The 16,759-nt window shown below is 46.8% G+C and overlaps 2 protein-coding genes across 2 annotated transcripts in view; one reads left to right on the top strand and one right to left on the bottom strand.

Moving 5' to 3' along the window:
- Positions 1–14,531, top strand: part of NEB (nebulin) — a 95,969-nt gene extending 81,438 nt beyond the window's left edge. The window contains 19 exon segments of the mRNA XM_017823712.1: positions 599–691; positions 2,151–2,243; positions 2,658–2,750; positions 3,978–4,070; positions 4,504–4,596; positions 5,889–5,981; positions 6,661–6,753; positions 7,261–7,353; positions 7,866–7,958; positions 8,387–8,479; positions 9,209–9,301; positions 9,580–9,672; positions 9,942–10,034; positions 10,395–10,502; positions 10,749–10,932; positions 11,550–11,642; positions 12,288–12,440; positions 12,657–12,766; positions 13,780–14,531. Of these exon segments, the coding sequence (XP_017679201.1) occupies positions 599–691; positions 2,151–2,243; positions 2,658–2,750; positions 3,978–4,070; positions 4,504–4,596; positions 5,889–5,981; positions 6,661–6,753; positions 7,261–7,353; positions 7,866–7,958; positions 8,387–8,479; positions 9,209–9,301; positions 9,580–9,672; positions 9,942–10,034; positions 10,395–10,502; positions 10,749–10,932; positions 11,550–11,642; positions 12,288–12,440; positions 12,657–12,766; positions 13,780–13,953 (2,031 nt within the window). The 3' untranslated portion in view covers positions 13,954–14,531.
- A 365-nt stretch (positions 14,532–14,896) lies between these two features.
- Positions 14,897–16,759, bottom strand: part of RIF1 (replication timing regulatory factor 1) — a 30,523-nt gene continuing 28,660 nt past the window's right edge. Inside the window, 1 exon segment of the mRNA XM_017823753.1 lies at positions 14,897–16,071. Coding sequence (XP_017679242.1) covers positions 15,851–16,071 — 221 coding nt within the window. The 3' untranslated portion in view covers positions 14,897–15,850.

Raw genomic sequence — 16,759 nt, 5'->3', positions numbered from 1 at the left:
GGGCCAGCAAGTGCCCCCAGCCTCAGGAAAGCTTCTCTTGTCAAACTTTTACATGATATCAAAAGCTGCAGCACTCTAAAATTGGAATAATTATACATATAGTCCTTCTCTTTCCAAACTCATAAATCTCTTCTCTGCTTTTTTGGAATGCTGGTGTCATTTTGGTATAAAATACTAACATTTCAGCCAATTTGTTGATGCAGAATGTGTTCAATATGTTGTTGTGAGGTGCATTTTCAGTTGCTGTGCCCAGGCAGAGGCGCAGAGAGCACAAGGTGAGCATTCTCACCTTGGCTGAACACGAGGGATTCTTGCACAGCCCAAATTCTCCTTTCACTGGTAGAAAGACCAAATGGAACGGGGTTCCAGCTGGTTTTATAAATTCTTCCAGTGCCATTCCCAGGGATTCAGCAGCTGAGGTTGCCTTGTCCCAGATTTCTTGGCAAGGCGATGGGAACCCTTTACCAGCTGAAGCCCACGAGGTCCTTTAAATTCTCACTCTCCACGAGCTCAGGAAAGAAAAATTTTCTTTCTGTATCCATAATGAATCCATTTAGTGCTTCAGTGTAACCCCTTTTTGCTGTCTGTGCCTCTGCAGATCAAGTACAAGGAGAGCATTGGGAAGGGAACCCCCATTCCCGACCTGCCGGAGGTGAAGCGCGTCAAGGAGACCCAGAAGCACATCAGCTCGGTATGGCCCTGTCTGTGCCCCCTCCACACCACCCACGGCTCCAGCTCCAGCCTTTGCTCCTTGGCTGTTGGTTTTAGGGTTGGGAAGAGTCTCCCAAATCCTCGTGTCGAGCAGCAGGGAGTTTAAATCCCGGAGTTCGATCCTAGTCGGTCACTTCCTGCATTAATTCTGTGACCTTTTTTAAACACAGAAGTAGGAGCAAAAATTACCCGGGTTGTGTCGTAATTAGTCTGAAAAAAATGGATCAGGTAGGGAGAACTTTGTGGAAAAAACCCAAATGGAGCTTCTTTATAGTCACAAAATAAGGGAAAACAAAACCTGGCTGTTCCCTTATCTAAGTGTAACAGCCACAACAATGTGCTTCCCAGCTCATTTTTGCACAACTGAGTTGTTTTCTCAGTTTTTTTCCCAACCTTTTACATAGTTTCATTTTCCCTTGCTGAGATTGCTTTATTTTTGTATTTTTTTTTCATTGTTTCAATTATATCAAGCACTGAAAGTTGCTGGTTTGTTTTTTTTTTACTTACCTTGTTTTGTTGCAAGTATTTTACTGCTTGCAGGAAGAGCCCTGAATGCATTTGTCATGTATTTCTATGTGGTTGGGGTTTAAACCAACCCAGGTTTCTCCTACACAACTCCCTCCACAAAAAAATACAATCTTTTTGAAATCAAACTTAATAACATGAGGGATAACAGTTGTTATCCTTAGTTGAGAGTTTTCCTCTCACAACTAGAGTTGTTTTCCTTACTAGAGATCTAACCCACAGTAAAGCAGTGCTGTTGCAAACAGGCACAGAAATCAAATGAATAAAGCCCACAATTAAGTATTTGTGGATTAAACATGGTTATAAAAGATTAACACCATCAAAGAGACTCCAGAAATGCTGAGTGCCTGAAAAATAATACTGTTCTAGTTCCTGAACTAAGGTGAAAAGCAAAACCTCGGGTCAGGAGGATATTTGTCCTTGAAGTGTTTGAGGTGCTTGAACACACCGAAGTCAAAGCACTTTGCTGAGCTGGTGGCTGGGCTTGTACAGACAGTGAGGGACAGAAACTGGGCACTATTTCCATGTGATCCCAGGGAAATTCTCTGTCCCAGTGCAGCTCTTGTGGAAGTTGTGATCTCTGCAACAGGAGGGGGGAGCCGGGGGGGGGTCGGGCTCTGCTCCCAGGGAACAAGGGACAGGAGGAGAGGGAACGGCCTCAGGCTGTGCCAGGGGAGGCTCAGGTTGGACATCAGGAGGGATTTCTCATGGAAAGGGTGGTCAGGCCTTGGCAGGGGCTGCCCAGGGAGGTTTGGAGTGCCCACCCTGGAGGTGTCCCAGGAAGGCCTGGCTGTGGCACTCAGTGCTCTGGGCTGGGGGACAAGGTGGGGAATGATCACAGGGGAGACTCCATGACCTTGGAAGTGTTTTCCAGCCTCAGTGATGCCATGACTCTGTGCCCTTGTGTCCTGCAGGTGTTGTACAAGGAGGAGCTGGGCACGGGCACCCCCACGCCCGTGACCCCCGAGATAGAGCGAGTCAAACGCACGCAGGAGCACATTAGCTCGGTACCGGCCCCAGGACTTGTAACAACGGCTGTTGTTATAATCCTGCCCTGTAACCCCCTAACACTCCTCCTCCCTCAGGGGTTTAGTCCTGGCTTTGCCCTGGCGGTGTCTTAACTCATTGATATCCCACCTGTTTGTGCTTTTGGGGGATTCACACCTTTCCACGTGAACCAAAACCGAATTTAACGTGGTGTTTCTCCCCATGTTTATCTTGACCCTTTATCTTCTCTTCCCTCCCATCACCTATTTACAGAATAATCCCCCATCAGCCTCTTCCTTAATATTTGCCTCTGGATCCAGCGTGAAGTGAATTAAGAGGTGATCTAACGCTGAGCATAACCCAGGGAAGGGTCAGACGTGGTGGTTCTGCCTGTGTTGAGGGGTTTTTTGTGGGCACTGTCTCGTCCCTCGCAGGTGTTGTACAAGGAGGGTTTAGGGACGGGCACCGCGACCCCGGTGACGCCGGAGATGGAGCGAGTGCGGCGTAACCAGGAGAACATCAGCTCGGTACTGAGCCAAACCCACCCCCTGCCCTTCCAAATGCCAGTCAGACCCCTTCAGCTCCTCCACTGACACCGTCCTTCCCATTCCTGGGTGACCTTGGAGCAGCCCTTCCCTAATGGAATCACTGAAACCCTGTCAGGATCCTGATATTTTTGTTTTTCCCTCATTTAACCTGTCACTCAGTTGTTCCAGCTGGGAGATTTTAACCTCAGTCATTCAAGCAGTTGAGTGCTGCCTTGTTGTAATTCCCAAGGAATTGTTAGTAGTGTGAGTGGTGTCACTGTCCTCAATAACAGAACCCACCCTTCCAACATCTCCAGCCTCACCTCTGCAATGGAAAATGAACCCTTAACCCTTCCTGGCTCAGGGAATCATGGAATGGTTTGAGTTGGAATTTCTGCTGTGTTGGCTGTTCTCTTATACCCCCAGGTCTTTCTAAGGAATCCAGGTGGCATTCCCAGGTCACTGCATATGAAAACATGATGAAAATTGCATATAGATGGAAAAATTGCTGTAGGGAGGAATATTGATCTGGATCATTTCTCCTCCTGACACTTCCCAGTCAAATGGCCACTGTGTCATCGTTTTGTTCAGTATTCCTGCTTTCATTGGAGCAGTTTATGGCTCATTTTGGCTCAGTTCAGACATGAAATAAGTCCTGTCTTGAGGCCATTTCAGAGAAGCCCCTGTTGGTAAATGTTCTGCTGCACTTCCCATCCCTGAGGTCCTGCAGCTGCCTCAGTTTGGAATCCTTGGAGCCAAAGCTGCTTGTGCCAGCTCTGTTATTTGAGTAGGGGAATCCTTTGCAGGGGGGTTTCCAGGTAGTTTAGAACTCCCCCATTTCTGTGCCCAGTGGAAAAAAAAGCTCAGTGGAACCTCAGCCCCCTGTTTTCATTGAGGGTTCTTTGCTGGACTTTGAACAAGGCTGGAAAAACACCATTTTTCATACTTTGATGTTTCCCTGTATTAAATTATTGCTCTTCTTTCTCTCTTTTCATTCTTTTCCTTTTTTAACTTCTTTTCCTTTCTTGTTTTTTCCCCCCTTTCTCCTTATTTTTTTCTTCTTCTTTTTTTATTTTTCCCTTTCTCCTTTTTTTCCCCTTTTTCCTCTTTCCCCTTCTCCTTTTTTTCCCCTTTCTCCTTTTTTTTCCCCCCTTTCTCTTTTTTTTTTGTCCCCTTCTCCTTTTTTGTCCCCTTTCTCCTTTGATTTTACTTTCCCTGCTGCCCCAGGTGTTGTACAAGGAGGGGCTGGGGGTTGGCACCCCCGTTCCTGTCACCCCCGAGATGGAGAGGGTCAAACGCAACCAGGAGAACTTTAGCTCGGTATCTTTTGCTTTTTTTTTTTTAATTCTAGTTAACTTCTAAACTCATCTCCTTTCTGCTATTACATTTTTAATTACTCTGTTATATTTGATGTACTTATTTTTTGAAATATTTTTCCTGCAATCGTAACACTCAGTGCTTGGTGTCCATTAATTTTTTTCCCTGCAGTTTAAGGTATTTTGCATTTTTAAAACCACTTTTTAAATATAATTTGCTTCATTCCTTCCCTTTAATCCTTTTATTATTCTGCTCCAAGCAGTTGGATGCACATTCCCAGCTGTCCCTTCCTCTGGATTGAATTGATCACAATTATTAACTGGTTGATCCTTCCTAATTTTTCCTGCTTTCTGGTATATTTAATGGGCATAAAATCACAAGAATTACCTCCACCAAATGCAGGTTTTTTTGTTCTGAACTGCCTGTTGCCCCCCAGGTGTTGTACAAGGAGGAGCTGGGCACAGGAACCCCCACCCCTGTGACCCCCGAGATCCAGAGGGTCAAACGCAACCAGGAAAACTTGAGCTCGGTATCTTTCAACTTGAAAAGCAAAAAAAAGCCCCAAACCTTTTAATCTCTTTCAAAAATACTCTTAACACCCAAATTCTCCTGCTGTATTTCCCTGTAATCAATTCACACAACAACAACAACATCCCATTCCTTGTGTTTTGAGGGTTTTTTCCTCCATAATTTCTTTTGATTGGATCCACCTCACTAATGATTTTTAGATTCCCTGTTCCCGTCTTTCTCTTGCCATATTTTTTATTTTCTGCTTTTCCTTTTATTAATCACTTCAACCCTTGGTTATTGGTTTTTTTTCCCCTGGTTTTTACCACATATAAAAACTAAACTATTTATTTCCTTCCCCAAATCCGTGGCTGTGACCCGACTCTGCTCCCTCCCGTGTGCTCTGCTGGTGTGGGATGGGCAAATCAAGTGGAATTGCTGCCTTTATTCCTTCTGTGTTGGATGTGACGCCTTTTCCTTTGGGAAATGTTGGATGTTGTTGCAGGGATACAGTGGCCCAAGTCCCAGGTGGTGGTGGGAACTGCCCTGGGGGTGTTGGTAGCACTGTTAGAGGGGAAAAAAATCACTGGGGTTGGGATGTTTGGAAAGGTGAGGAAGTGCCACTGAAAACAGGAGAGGAGTAGTAATAATAGATATAAATATAAAATATATATATAAAATATATATATATAAAATCTTAGTTGAAGTGTGTGTACAGGAAAGGTTTCAGGAAGATGCCTCAGGCCCTGCTCCTCCAATGAGTCACTTATGGTCAGGGAAATGTGTAATAAATACAGTAATGTATTTATTGCCAATTTATTGTCAATAAATATTGACAATAATGTATTTATTGGCATTTATATCAGACTTTAGTCTTCTAAGTACTCCCCAGGTTTAACTGGCTGATAGAATTCACTGAATCATTGAATCTCAGACTGGTTTGGGTTGGGAGGGAAATTAAAGCCCGTCTAATTCCAACCCTCACACCTTCCACCAGCCCAGGTTGCTCCAAGCCCCATCCAACCCAGCCTTGGACACTTCCAGGGATCCAGGGGCAGCCACAGCTTCTCTGCCCAACCTGTGCCAGGGCCTCCCCACCCTCCTAGCCAGGAATTCCTTCCCAATATCCATGTAAATCAATCCCCCTTCAGCTTCAGTCTTATCAGTGTAAGAGTTTGAAACCAGTTTTTTATTTCCAGGGCTTTTTTAATCCCTGTTTCTCCAGGGCGTGTCAGAGCCCCTCTCTCCTGGTGGGAGTGTTCCTGCTGTTGGTTTTATTCTCTTTTTTGTCACTCTAACCCTGTTGCCCCCCAGGTGTTGTACAAGGAGGAGCTGGGCACGGGAACCCCCACCCCTGTGACCCCCGAGATCCAGAGGGTCAAACGCAACCAGGAAAACTTGAGCTCGGTATCTTGGAATTTGAAAAGCAAAACAAAAATCCCTTTTAATCTATTTTAAAAGACTTTTTAACACACCAATCAATATTCTTGTTTCCCTGTAATCAACTTACCCAAGAAATAATATCCTGGTCCTTTGAGATTTTTTTTTTCCTTTGTAATTATTACTTACATTGTTCTTGTTCCCTTTTTTTAATGATATCATTTTAATAATTGAATTTCACCTTTTTGAGTGTGACTACCTTTTTTTTTTTTTTTTTAACTCTTAAAACCCCACCCTGTTTTCCTTCTCTTGGTCTCAACAATCCTTAAGTTTTGCTCTGTGTGGTGGGTTTTTCCCTGATTTTCCTTCCTTCATGCACAAGAACTAAACTCCTTTGGGCCTTGGCTGGGTGTGGCCGTGCTGGGGTGGGATCAGCAGGACCTGCTGGGGTGGGAATGAATTAAATTGGTTTATTTGTTGTTTTTTTATTGTATTTGATACTTTCCCAGTGTTTTGTTGCCCCTTTGGTGTCCGGCTCAGGAGCAGCGATGACGCTCCAGCTCCCGGAGGGAATCCGTATTCACTGAGTGGTTTTGAGGACTTTTTAATCCCTGTTTTTTATCCCAAACCGTGTGTGGGAGGCACTTTCCCAACCCCTCCGCGTGCCTGTTGCTGTTCCCTCCCTGACCAGCCCTTTGTCCCGCAGGTTTTGTACCGGGAGGAGCTGGGAACAGGAACCCCCATCCCGGTGCCTCCCGAGGTGGAGCGAGTCAAACGCACCCAGGAGCTCATCAGCTCGGTATCGTGGGGAGGAACAGCCCCCCTTTCACTGCACCCAAACACCACTCCCTAACCTCCTTTAAAAATGGGCAATTCCTCTCCTCATTCCGTGTAATCAACTCTTATTCCACGTAATCAACTCTTATTCCACGTAATCAACTCTTATTCCACGTAATCAACTCTTATTCCATGTAATCGACTTATCCTCTCTTCCCGTTTTCCAGCGTTACTGACCCGCCACTTCTTCACTGATGGAGTTAGTTATGAATTATTTACAAATTATTGACATTATCCTGAATATTTTTTAACTGTTTTTCTCCCTGTTCCACCTCCCTTCTTCCTTTTTTTAGTGTTGTTTTTTTTATACATCCACTTCCTGTGTCCTGCTTTTCTCCTGGCAGAGGGAGGGGCCTTTCCAGCTCCCTGCAGAGGGGGGGGTCTAAAAGCTCCCCTTCCCCAGGAGATGATGGATTTAATGATTTTTTTGAGTGGTGATGATGTTTTTTGGATGCTTTTTGTCGTGCAGGTGTTGTACAAAGAGAATGTGGGGACGGGGACCCCCACCCCTGTCACCCCCGAGATGGAGAGGGTCAAACGCAACCAGGAGATCTGTAGCTCGGTACTTCCCAGAGAAAAACTGCCCTTTAACTCCCTCTAAAACCACTTTTTAACACTTTGAATAAGTGGATTTGTTCCAAAATAACACTGACCCAGCTCAGAGCAGGGGCCACTTCTTACTCACGGCTTACTCTGGTTAAAACCTTGACTTTTGCTCCTGTTTATCTTGATTTTAAGAGTGATTTTTAATACCCAGTTCTAATCCTAAAAACACTTAAAACTCCTCTCATTTTCTCTGCAGTGCTGACATTTATTTTAAAGCAATTAATTTAAATTTTTGTAACATTCTCAGCCCCTCCACGTGGTGTTTAGTGCTCATTGATGCAGATCTCACATGATTTACTTACACTATTTATTCTGAGGAGTTAAAGCCAGGCTGCAAAACTCTACTAAAGGACCTGCTTTAAAAATCCCTGGGCCGTGAGAAACTAAATCCAAGGAAAAAAAACTGTGTAGGGAGAGCTGGTTGTTTATTCACTGTTGCTTTCTGTGGCTCTTTCTCTCCTCCCACAGGTGTTGTACAAGGAAAACATAGGGAAAGCCACCCCCACCCCCGTCACCCCCGAGATGGAGAGAGTCAAACGCAATCAAGAGATCATTAGCTCGGTACTTCCACCAGGAAAACACTTCCTAAACCTTGGAATGAAGTGTTTAACACACTGTAACACTCAGCAATCTGTGCTTATTAACTCCAGACACAGCCGACACAACCAAAGGCTTCTCTTTAACACTGTTTGAAGCAGGATTTCACTGAGGAAAAAAAAATCCCTTTTTGAGTGGATTTTGTTTTTCTGGTCGATTTTTTTAAATTTTTTTTAACCCTTTCTCACCCCAAGTGTGTTTCCAGCAGTTGATTCCACGCAGGGGCCCATCCCTGCATCCCAGATTAATGGCCAAGCTCCAACTCCTCCCGTGCCCCAGCTCTAACCCTTTCTCGGTGTAACTCCAAAGCTGGGCTGAACGTTCTGCTTTGTTTTCCTTTGGGATTTTCTTTTTCCTTTTTTAATTCGTGGATGCTCCCTTGTACCCCGCAGGTCCTGTACAAAGAAAACATGGGCAAAGTGACGCCGACCCCCGTCACCCCCGAGATGGAGCGAGTCAAACGCAACCAGGAGATCATCAGCTCGGTACTTAACGGGGAGGGCTTTGTTTGCCTCTGGCCTAACAAAGGGCAGCCTAACTCCTGACTCAAAGCCGAGTTCAAGCTAAAAACCAGATGTGTTTCTTTCTGCAGATTAATTGCTCCTTCTAAACCGATCCCACAATTTCACGGCTTTTCTACAACTCAGTTTGTGTGTTTGTGGGTTCTATCCAGGCAAGCTCAGAGGTCTCTTGCTGGAGATTATGGAATGTTGGGGTTGGAAGGGACCTTAAATCCCATCTTGTTCCACCCCAACCTTCCACCAGACCAGGCTGCTCGGGCATATTCAGGTTTATATTTAGTATTTCAACTTTCAGTAGATTTTCAGGGGAATTTGACTTCAGGGAAAAACACCCATCCCTGACATCTGAATTTGGGACAGCGTGGCAACAAAACTCCCACCTCCCTCCCACAAAAGGTCAGGAATGACTTAAAATATACATAAAAAAGCGGGTAACTGTTAAAGAAATGTTTTCTGTAGAGCCAGAGGTGTCTTCCCTGAGCCTCTGGCCCTTCAGCATCCCTGCCCCTGGATAGAGCCCAGCTCTGTTAACCCCACAGCCCAGCTTTTCTCTCCAGTCCGCCTCTCTCACCCCTCCTGGCAGCACTAAATGTTTGACTTTTTGGCAATTTGATAACAAAGTAACCCTTTGTGTTCAAACCCTTTCCATCTGGGGATTTTTAAGACCCTGGATACATGTTGTGTATCCCACAGGTGTTGTACAAAGAGAACGTGGGGCAGGCGACCCCCACCCCCGTCACCCCCGAGATGGAGAGAGTCAAACGCAATCAAGAACAGATTAGCTCGGTACTTCCCCCAGGAAAACACTTCCCAAAGATCCCACTGAAGTGCTTAACTCGAAATGATGTGATAGAGAACTTCTCAATAACCTGGTTTTACTTAACTCTCTAATTTTTCCCCTTTAGCAAGTCACCTCTTACAAAGACTTTTTTGTTGTGTAACTTGTTAATCCTCTTTTTCCTGACTTTTTTTTCCCCTTTCCTAACGGCCGGGTGTTGACTCTAAACCCAGTAACAGCCCAGTTTTTGGTTTTCTCCTGGTGATAATTCCTCTGTGCTCTGTAGGTTGCCTACAGGGAAGGCTTAGGGAAGGCCACCCCCAGCCCGGTCACTCCGGAGATGGAGCGAGTCAAGCGCAACCAGGAACAGATCAGCTCGGTACTGAGGGACAGCCAAGCCTTTGTATCCAAAATAACCACCCTGAGCCAAACCCACTCTAATTCAGCCTCATTTTCCCAGTTTTCCTCATTTTTGTCTATTTTCCCTCGGATTTTTTTTTCCACCTTTTGCCAATAACTTTTCAGCCGCTTTGTTTCCCGAGATCTTTTCCATCCTGCAGCGCTGGGTTTGCTTCAATAACCCCATTCCCAGAGAGCTGGGATTCTGCCTGGAATTCTGAGCTGTGTCCACGTGTTTGTGCTCTGCAGGTTTTGTACAAGGAGCACATGGCAAAGGGAACTCCGACCCCTCTGACTCCAGAGATGGAAAGAGCCAAACGGAACCAGGAGAACATCAGCTCGGTGAGTCCTGCTCAGCCAAAGGGAAAATACACTAAAATCACATTTTATCCCTGAAATCCTCACTCAGAGTTGAGGCTTGGAGGGATGAAGTAACCACATGGAATTCTTTAATATATTCCTTGTGATTAGGGGGATTTTTAAACAGTTAAATTTCAAGTAACACGTTGCTTTCAAGTCTCTTCTGGTTTTGCTGCTCTTACACTTCAGGAGACAGAAAATGATGGTTCTTCAGTAAGAGATTTCTGATGTTCTCTATAAAACATAAAACATATAAAAATCTGGACCTGGCCTCCTTCAGGCCCTTCTTTGCTAACCTGAGGTAAATCCTGACATGGTTCTGTCCTTGTTCTCCCCTGGCAGGTTCTTTACTCCGACAGTTTCCGGAAGCAGGTCCAAGGAAAAGCCGCCTACGTCCTGGACACGCCGGAGATGAGGAGAGTGAGGGAGACCCAGAAACACATCTCCACAGTAAGGGCAGCTCCAGAGGGGCCTTACCTTGGGAAGGGAGTTAAACCTAAACATAAGCCTGGTTGGCAGCTCAAGGACAGGTTTGCTGACCCAAATCTTTCACACTAAAGCATTTAAGGGATTAGGCTCTTTCGTGGCCCCTTGGATTGGGAAAGCCAAAGTTTGGGACACTCCCTGAACTTCACCTGAGGGAAGCAGGGGTCACAGCTGAGCTGCAGAGCACAGCCCTTCCATTTGAACCTGCAGGTGAAGTACCACGAGGACTTTGAGAAGAGCAAAGGGAGCTTCACCCCCGTGGTCACCGACCCCATCACCGAGAGGGTGAAGAAGAACATGCAGGACTTCAGTGACATCAGTTACAGGGGCATCCAGAGGAGGGTGGTGGAGATGGAGCGCAAACGTGTGGACCAGGACCAGGAGAACCTCACAGGTAAGGCTCTACAGAGACCCCAGTACCTCCCAGAAAAGCAGGACCTAATTTCATAAGGACTTGACTACTTCATTTCCACAACACAAGCAGAGCTGGGATGAGTGGTTTAATTTAAGCTCAGCCACATCAATTCTAATTCATCATTACGTGGGGATGATGTTTTTATGGAAGTCCTTTCTTGAAAGTCTTTTCTTTGAAAATCTCTTTTGAAAAAATAGTCTTGCAGCAGCTGTGGTCTGCCTGTCCCCAACTTCAGAATGTAACACTAGAATATTATATTATAACACTAGATTATATCTCTATGCATAGTAAAGGCCCTGATGTAGATGAAATGTAAAAAAAGCCTAATCTGTGCTATAAAATTGAGAAATACAAATTGTTGAAATAAATATGCTTTTCATAGAATTCCAAACTGGTTTGGGTTGGAGGGACCTCAAAGCCCATCCTGTTCCACCCCCTGCCATGGGCAGGGACACCTTCCACTATCCCAGGTTGCTCCAAGCCCCAGGTTGTCCAACCTGGCCTTGGACACTTCCAGGGAGGCCACAGCTGCTCTTCCTGCTGTCCAGGCCAGGCTGTGCTGCTCCAGCTCTCCAGCATTCCCATTTCTCCCACAGGTCTCCGTGTCTGGCGCACCAACCCCGGATCTGTCTTTGACTACGACCCGGCCGAGGACAACATCCAGTCCCGGAGCCTGCACATGATCTCAGGTGTGTCCCAGGGGGCTCTTCTACTGGGGCAAAACAGGGTTTGTACTCCTGCAAACGTGGGGTCTTGGGGGCCAAACAGAGCTGAGAGGTCAGGGGTGACACAGGGACAGAGGACAAACTGTCTGTGGCTGCTCCTCCCCAGCGTATTTTCAAACAAGACATTATTAATTTTTCTGTCATAAAATGACCCAACACAGGCAGGAGGAGGATTGTTTATATGACCCACACAGCATGTGATTCCTTTTGCAATAACTAAAACTACTGTCCTCAGTTACATTTATTTTGTTTAACTCCTTTCCTGCTTATTCAGAGGAAAAATACCTGAAGGGTAGAAACCAGCCACAGGGAGGGCTCAGAGCTGTGTTAGAGAAGGAAGGGAAAGGTGGGATAATTAGAATAAAAACTTTGGAAGACTAAGAGGAAGGAGACTGGAGAAAGGATAAAAGTACTGTGACTGTTGAAGAGCAGAACTTGAGTGTGGTGTCCACAGAACACTTAAAAAATCACTTGGAACCACCACCAAGGAACCATAAAATACACTGGGATTATTTACACGGAGTTTTTTCCCCACAAACTTTGGGAAACAGCAGGGCTGGGGCTGTGAGCCCCCACGGGTGTGGTGACCATGCCCCTGCTGTCCCCCAGTCCAGGCCCAGCGGCGCAGCCGGGAGCATTCCCGCTCCGCCAGCGCCCTGAGCATCAGCGGCGCCGGAGACGAGAAATCCGAGCCCTCGGAGGGCACCGACCAGCGCCTGTCCTACTACAGCAACGGGGGCTTCTTCACCACCTCCACCACAGGTACGGGGGCACCGGGCAGGGCAAACTGCCCACGCCAGCTGGGGCAGCCATTCCTGCAGCCAGGACAAACCACAGCTCCAAAAGGGCGAGTTGTGGACGCAACCAACATAATCTGTTCTAGTAATTTGAGCCACTCAAGTGCCCTGTCCCTGATCTCCAACCGCAACAGCTCCATCACCGACTCCAATAACACCACAAACTCTGTTTCCCTTTCAGTGGGCTACAAACAGGTGAAAACCATCGAGCTGCCACAACAACGCTCGTCCTCGGTGGCCACCCAGCAAACCACGGTGTCCTCGGTCCCCTCCCACCCCTCCACTGCTGGGGTGAGTAACTCTGAGCCTGGGATTGGGACACAGCCCCAGGAGCTGATTTGGCTGCCTCCCCACAGTGCACAGCCCTGCAGGGGTCATGGCCCATGGTCTGTAGTGCTTCAGATTATGTTAATCCAGGATTAAGTCAGGAACGTTCCTCTCCCCCGGGCTGAAGCTCAGCACTAAACCCAGTGAAGGTGTAACTCTCACTGAAGTGGGACACACCCTCACCTGGACTTCAAAACTTTGAATTAGCATCTTAAAATTTGAATTCTTCCTATTCCTGAGATTGAGTCTGGAGTAGATCCATGACAGTGGGTATGGCTTTGCCTCCCAAAACCTGCCTGGAGCTACCCTGGGCTGATCCTGCTCAAACCCACCCTGCAAACATTTTGTTCAGGCTCAGTGTCACCAGCACACACAGGTATGGTGGCACTCAGGTAACCAAGGTGCCCAGGACCCAGGGGAGGAGCTGGGAAGGAATGGGATGGGTTATTTCCCACCTCAACACAGCATTATTTGCTTCATCTCCTGAAGCACCTGGTACCAGCCAGAAGGAAATAAAAATCACTGTATCCTAAGACAGACTAAACCCAAGTTAACAGCAGTAAAACTAAGTTAACAGCAGTAAAACTAAGTTAACAGCAGGAGTTACAGCATGAACCCTGAGGAATTCAGAGTTCATTCAGGGGGAACTCACAGAAGAAGCTGAACTAGATTTAAAACAGGAGCAGATTCAGCCCTCAGTAGTGAGTCAGACTTGCCCTTTCCTGCTCTGACACTGATTCCCAGCCCAGCTGTGGCTGTCAGAGTTTACCCAGTCCTTCTTTCTGCCTGATTCCCAGCCCAGCTCTGTCAGGATTTACCCAGTCCCTCTGGCTGCCCCATTCCCAGCTCTGTCAGGATTTACCCAGTCCCTCTGGCTGCCCCATTCCCAGCTCTGTCAGGGTGTCCCCAGTCCCTGTGGGTGCCCCATTCCCTGCTGTCAGGGCTCACCCCGTGCCTCCCTCCCTCCCTCCCCACAGAAGACGTACCGGGCCATGTACGACTACACGGCGGCCGACGCCGACGAGGTTTCCTTCAAGGACGGCGACACCATCGTGAACGTCCAGGCCATCGACGAGGGCTGGATGTACGGGACAGTCCAGAGGACCGGCAAGACCGGGATGCTCCCGGCAAACTACGTGGAGGCCGTGTAAGCAACCCCTGCCCCTGCCCAGAGGGGCAGAAAAGGGGGGTGACACCTCCCAAAGCGCCTCGTTGGCCGTGGCGACGGCGCCTCGTGAGTAAAAGTAACTGCAGAGCAAAATATTCTTGAGACGTTATTTCAAAACATCTTTGAAAAGTCACCTGTAAAAGACTACTTTGCATTTCTTCCAATGCCAAAAAAAACCCAACAAACCACCTTTTTTTAAACGTTGCCTGGAATTTCCAACATTTCATCACACACCATAATATGACACTACAACTGCAGTCCAGTATCTTCAAAATTTGATACCAGTATTAAGACTAAGACTCCCAAGCATTACTTTATTCATTCTATAAAAACTATAGAATTTTTTTGGGGCTATGTGTTTAAATCTGTTCACTTCCTTTCACAAATAAGCAACATCTAAGCTTAGTATTTCAAACCAATTTATTTGGGGAGGGGAAAAAGAAACCCTCTCCTGCTTGCTGAGGTCTCATGAATGTGTTCTTTGTGCAACTGTTCTGGGGTCAAAAGCTGTTATTTCTTGTAAATTAGTGACTGAATAAAGCTGACGTTTCTGCAGTAGGATGGATGTGTTCCCTTGTGCTGAAAGCAGGAACTGATCTCACAGATCACCGGCTGTAAGAGCTGAACACACTTAAGGAGGCAGATTTAGAACCAAAGTAACATTTCTAGGGAAGCACAAAACCCTACAGCCAACTTCCCATTACAGCTCCAGGCCACCTCTTTGTCCTGTTCCTTTTGTCCATGAGACACACAAACAGAATACTCAGAATCCTGCTGATGATCCCACCACATCTTTGAGGACCTGCTCCCACCTTACAGCAGCACTGGAGACCTTCCAAGGTCCCTCCCAGCTTTGGGAATCCATGCCGAGGGGGAGCTGAACAGGCAAAACCCCACAACCACCAAACCACGGGGACATGAACAAGTTTGGGAACTATTTTCTCTTTTATTTGCCCATGTGTAAGTCTTAAAAAGCACCTGCAGCAGTTCCTTCCAATAAACACCTACTCTGATAGCTACAGTACAATATATACAGATCAGAATTCCAGAGGAAAGCCCGGGAACTCTCGCTGAAGGTCTCCGAGAAGCAGCAATGCATTCCATGCAATTAAAATCCCGATCATAAATTAGTAACCAAACATCTGCTGTCAGTCTGTACACAATATACAAGAAGCTTCTTGCCAAATCCATTCATTTCCCCAAGGAAAAAGTCTTCTCCCACCAGGAGAACTGCTGCCACCCACGGACATGGGGCAAAGCCTGGGAGGCTTCACAGAGTCTGTGCACGCCCGTCCTGTCACTTCTTAGTGTGAGTCATACAAAAATACGTGGAAAAATAGATCCAGTACAAATCCCAGGTTCCTGCTTAAGGAATTAAGCCCAGCTCACCTCACAGGTGCTGTTCTGGCAGAGTCTGAGCAGCTCAAAGGAACCCCCCCGGGGCAGCAGAGGAGCAGAGCTGGGAGATGCAGCTCTGGCCCCACAGGAAGAGCTTGCAGCACTAAGAACACTTCGGGTCTGAAAAAATAATTTAACTACTCTGTTGGTTTGGTTTCACAGTCTCTTTGCTATTGCACAACTCTTGTCAAGTTCTCTTTCACTACCTGAAAGAAATATGCATAGCAACACAAGACAAATACCTCTGCCAGGGAGGAAGTAGTCCCACAAATTAGGGGGGAAAAATCCAACAACAACAACAAAAAGAATAAGGAAAAAAAAACCCCAACAATCTCATGACAATAAATTGATGTAGGAGTTAAAAAATATCTTCTGTTCAAAATGCACAGTTCAAGGAGTAATTCACCAGTAAGAAAAACAAGGGGTGTGGGGGGAAAAAACCTGTTGTAACAAAATCCTCCTTACTGAGCCCTGGGAAGCAGCTACTGGGAGCTGTCCTGGGGTGGTGATTTCCAGCGGGACTGCAGGTTTTTCAGGATGCAGGTGGACATGACAGCAAGTTTTTCCTGCATCTCGAAGAGCTGGCTCCCAGAATAGCTGTGGAGATCCTCGGAGCTGAGCTGGGCAGAGAGGGCCTGGATCTGGCTCAGGAGATCTGCCGGGGGCTGGTCGCTCGTGTTGGGCACGGTTGGCTCAGCCAGGTCTGAAAGGAAGGGAAAGAGGGAAGTGGAGGGAGACCTAAGCAGAATTCCAGCTGGTTTTCTACAAAATAACATCTTCAAGCAGCCCTCAAAGTGTTTGTTCCACACAAGGAGCGCTCCTGACAAAGTGAGCCCTCAGAACTCCACCCCACCCTTCCTTCTGGTGAGTTTTGCTGTGTTTGACCATGGCTGTACAACAGATCCAAGGGCAGAAAGGAAAGGATTTGATCCCAACAGACAATGCCAGTGTCCCAAATCCCACACTTAACTCCCACATTTAAACTGGAAAGCTGAAGAGAAGTCACCCCTGGGCTTTTTGTTCTGCTTCCAGTCTCTTGCTGGGAGAACAAACACGGATTCTGAGCCACCAGGCCAAACTCCAGGAAGACACAGGAGAATCCAAATAAAAATCTACACCTGCAAATCCCAGCTGGGTGTCCAGGGAATCATCCCACTCCTGTTCCCCTCCTCAGGATGAGGCACCACTTCCTTATCTCTGCTCACCACGTTTGTTCTGTGCACCCCCAGCAGGGACCAAACATGGAACAGCTCAGGAGTCATTTGAGCCCTGCCTAATTTGCTTCTTTAGGGAAAACCAGCATTTTCCCCTCAAAATATGTAAGTTTTAAAAAGCCACTGCTCCAGGGCTTCATAAAGCAGCATTAAATGTGGTAATATTGGCTACTAACC

This window comes from Lepidothrix coronata, unplaced genomic scaffold, assembly GCF_001604755.1.
Source record: "Lepidothrix coronata isolate B3197 unplaced genomic scaffold, Lepidothrix_coronata-1.0 Scaffold105, whole genome shotgun sequence".
NCBI lineage: Eukaryota > Metazoa > Chordata > Aves > Passeriformes > Pipridae > Lepidothrix > Lepidothrix coronata.
The sequence above is the reverse complement of the archived record's forward strand: the minus strand, read 5'-3'. Positions and strand labels throughout refer to the sequence as shown.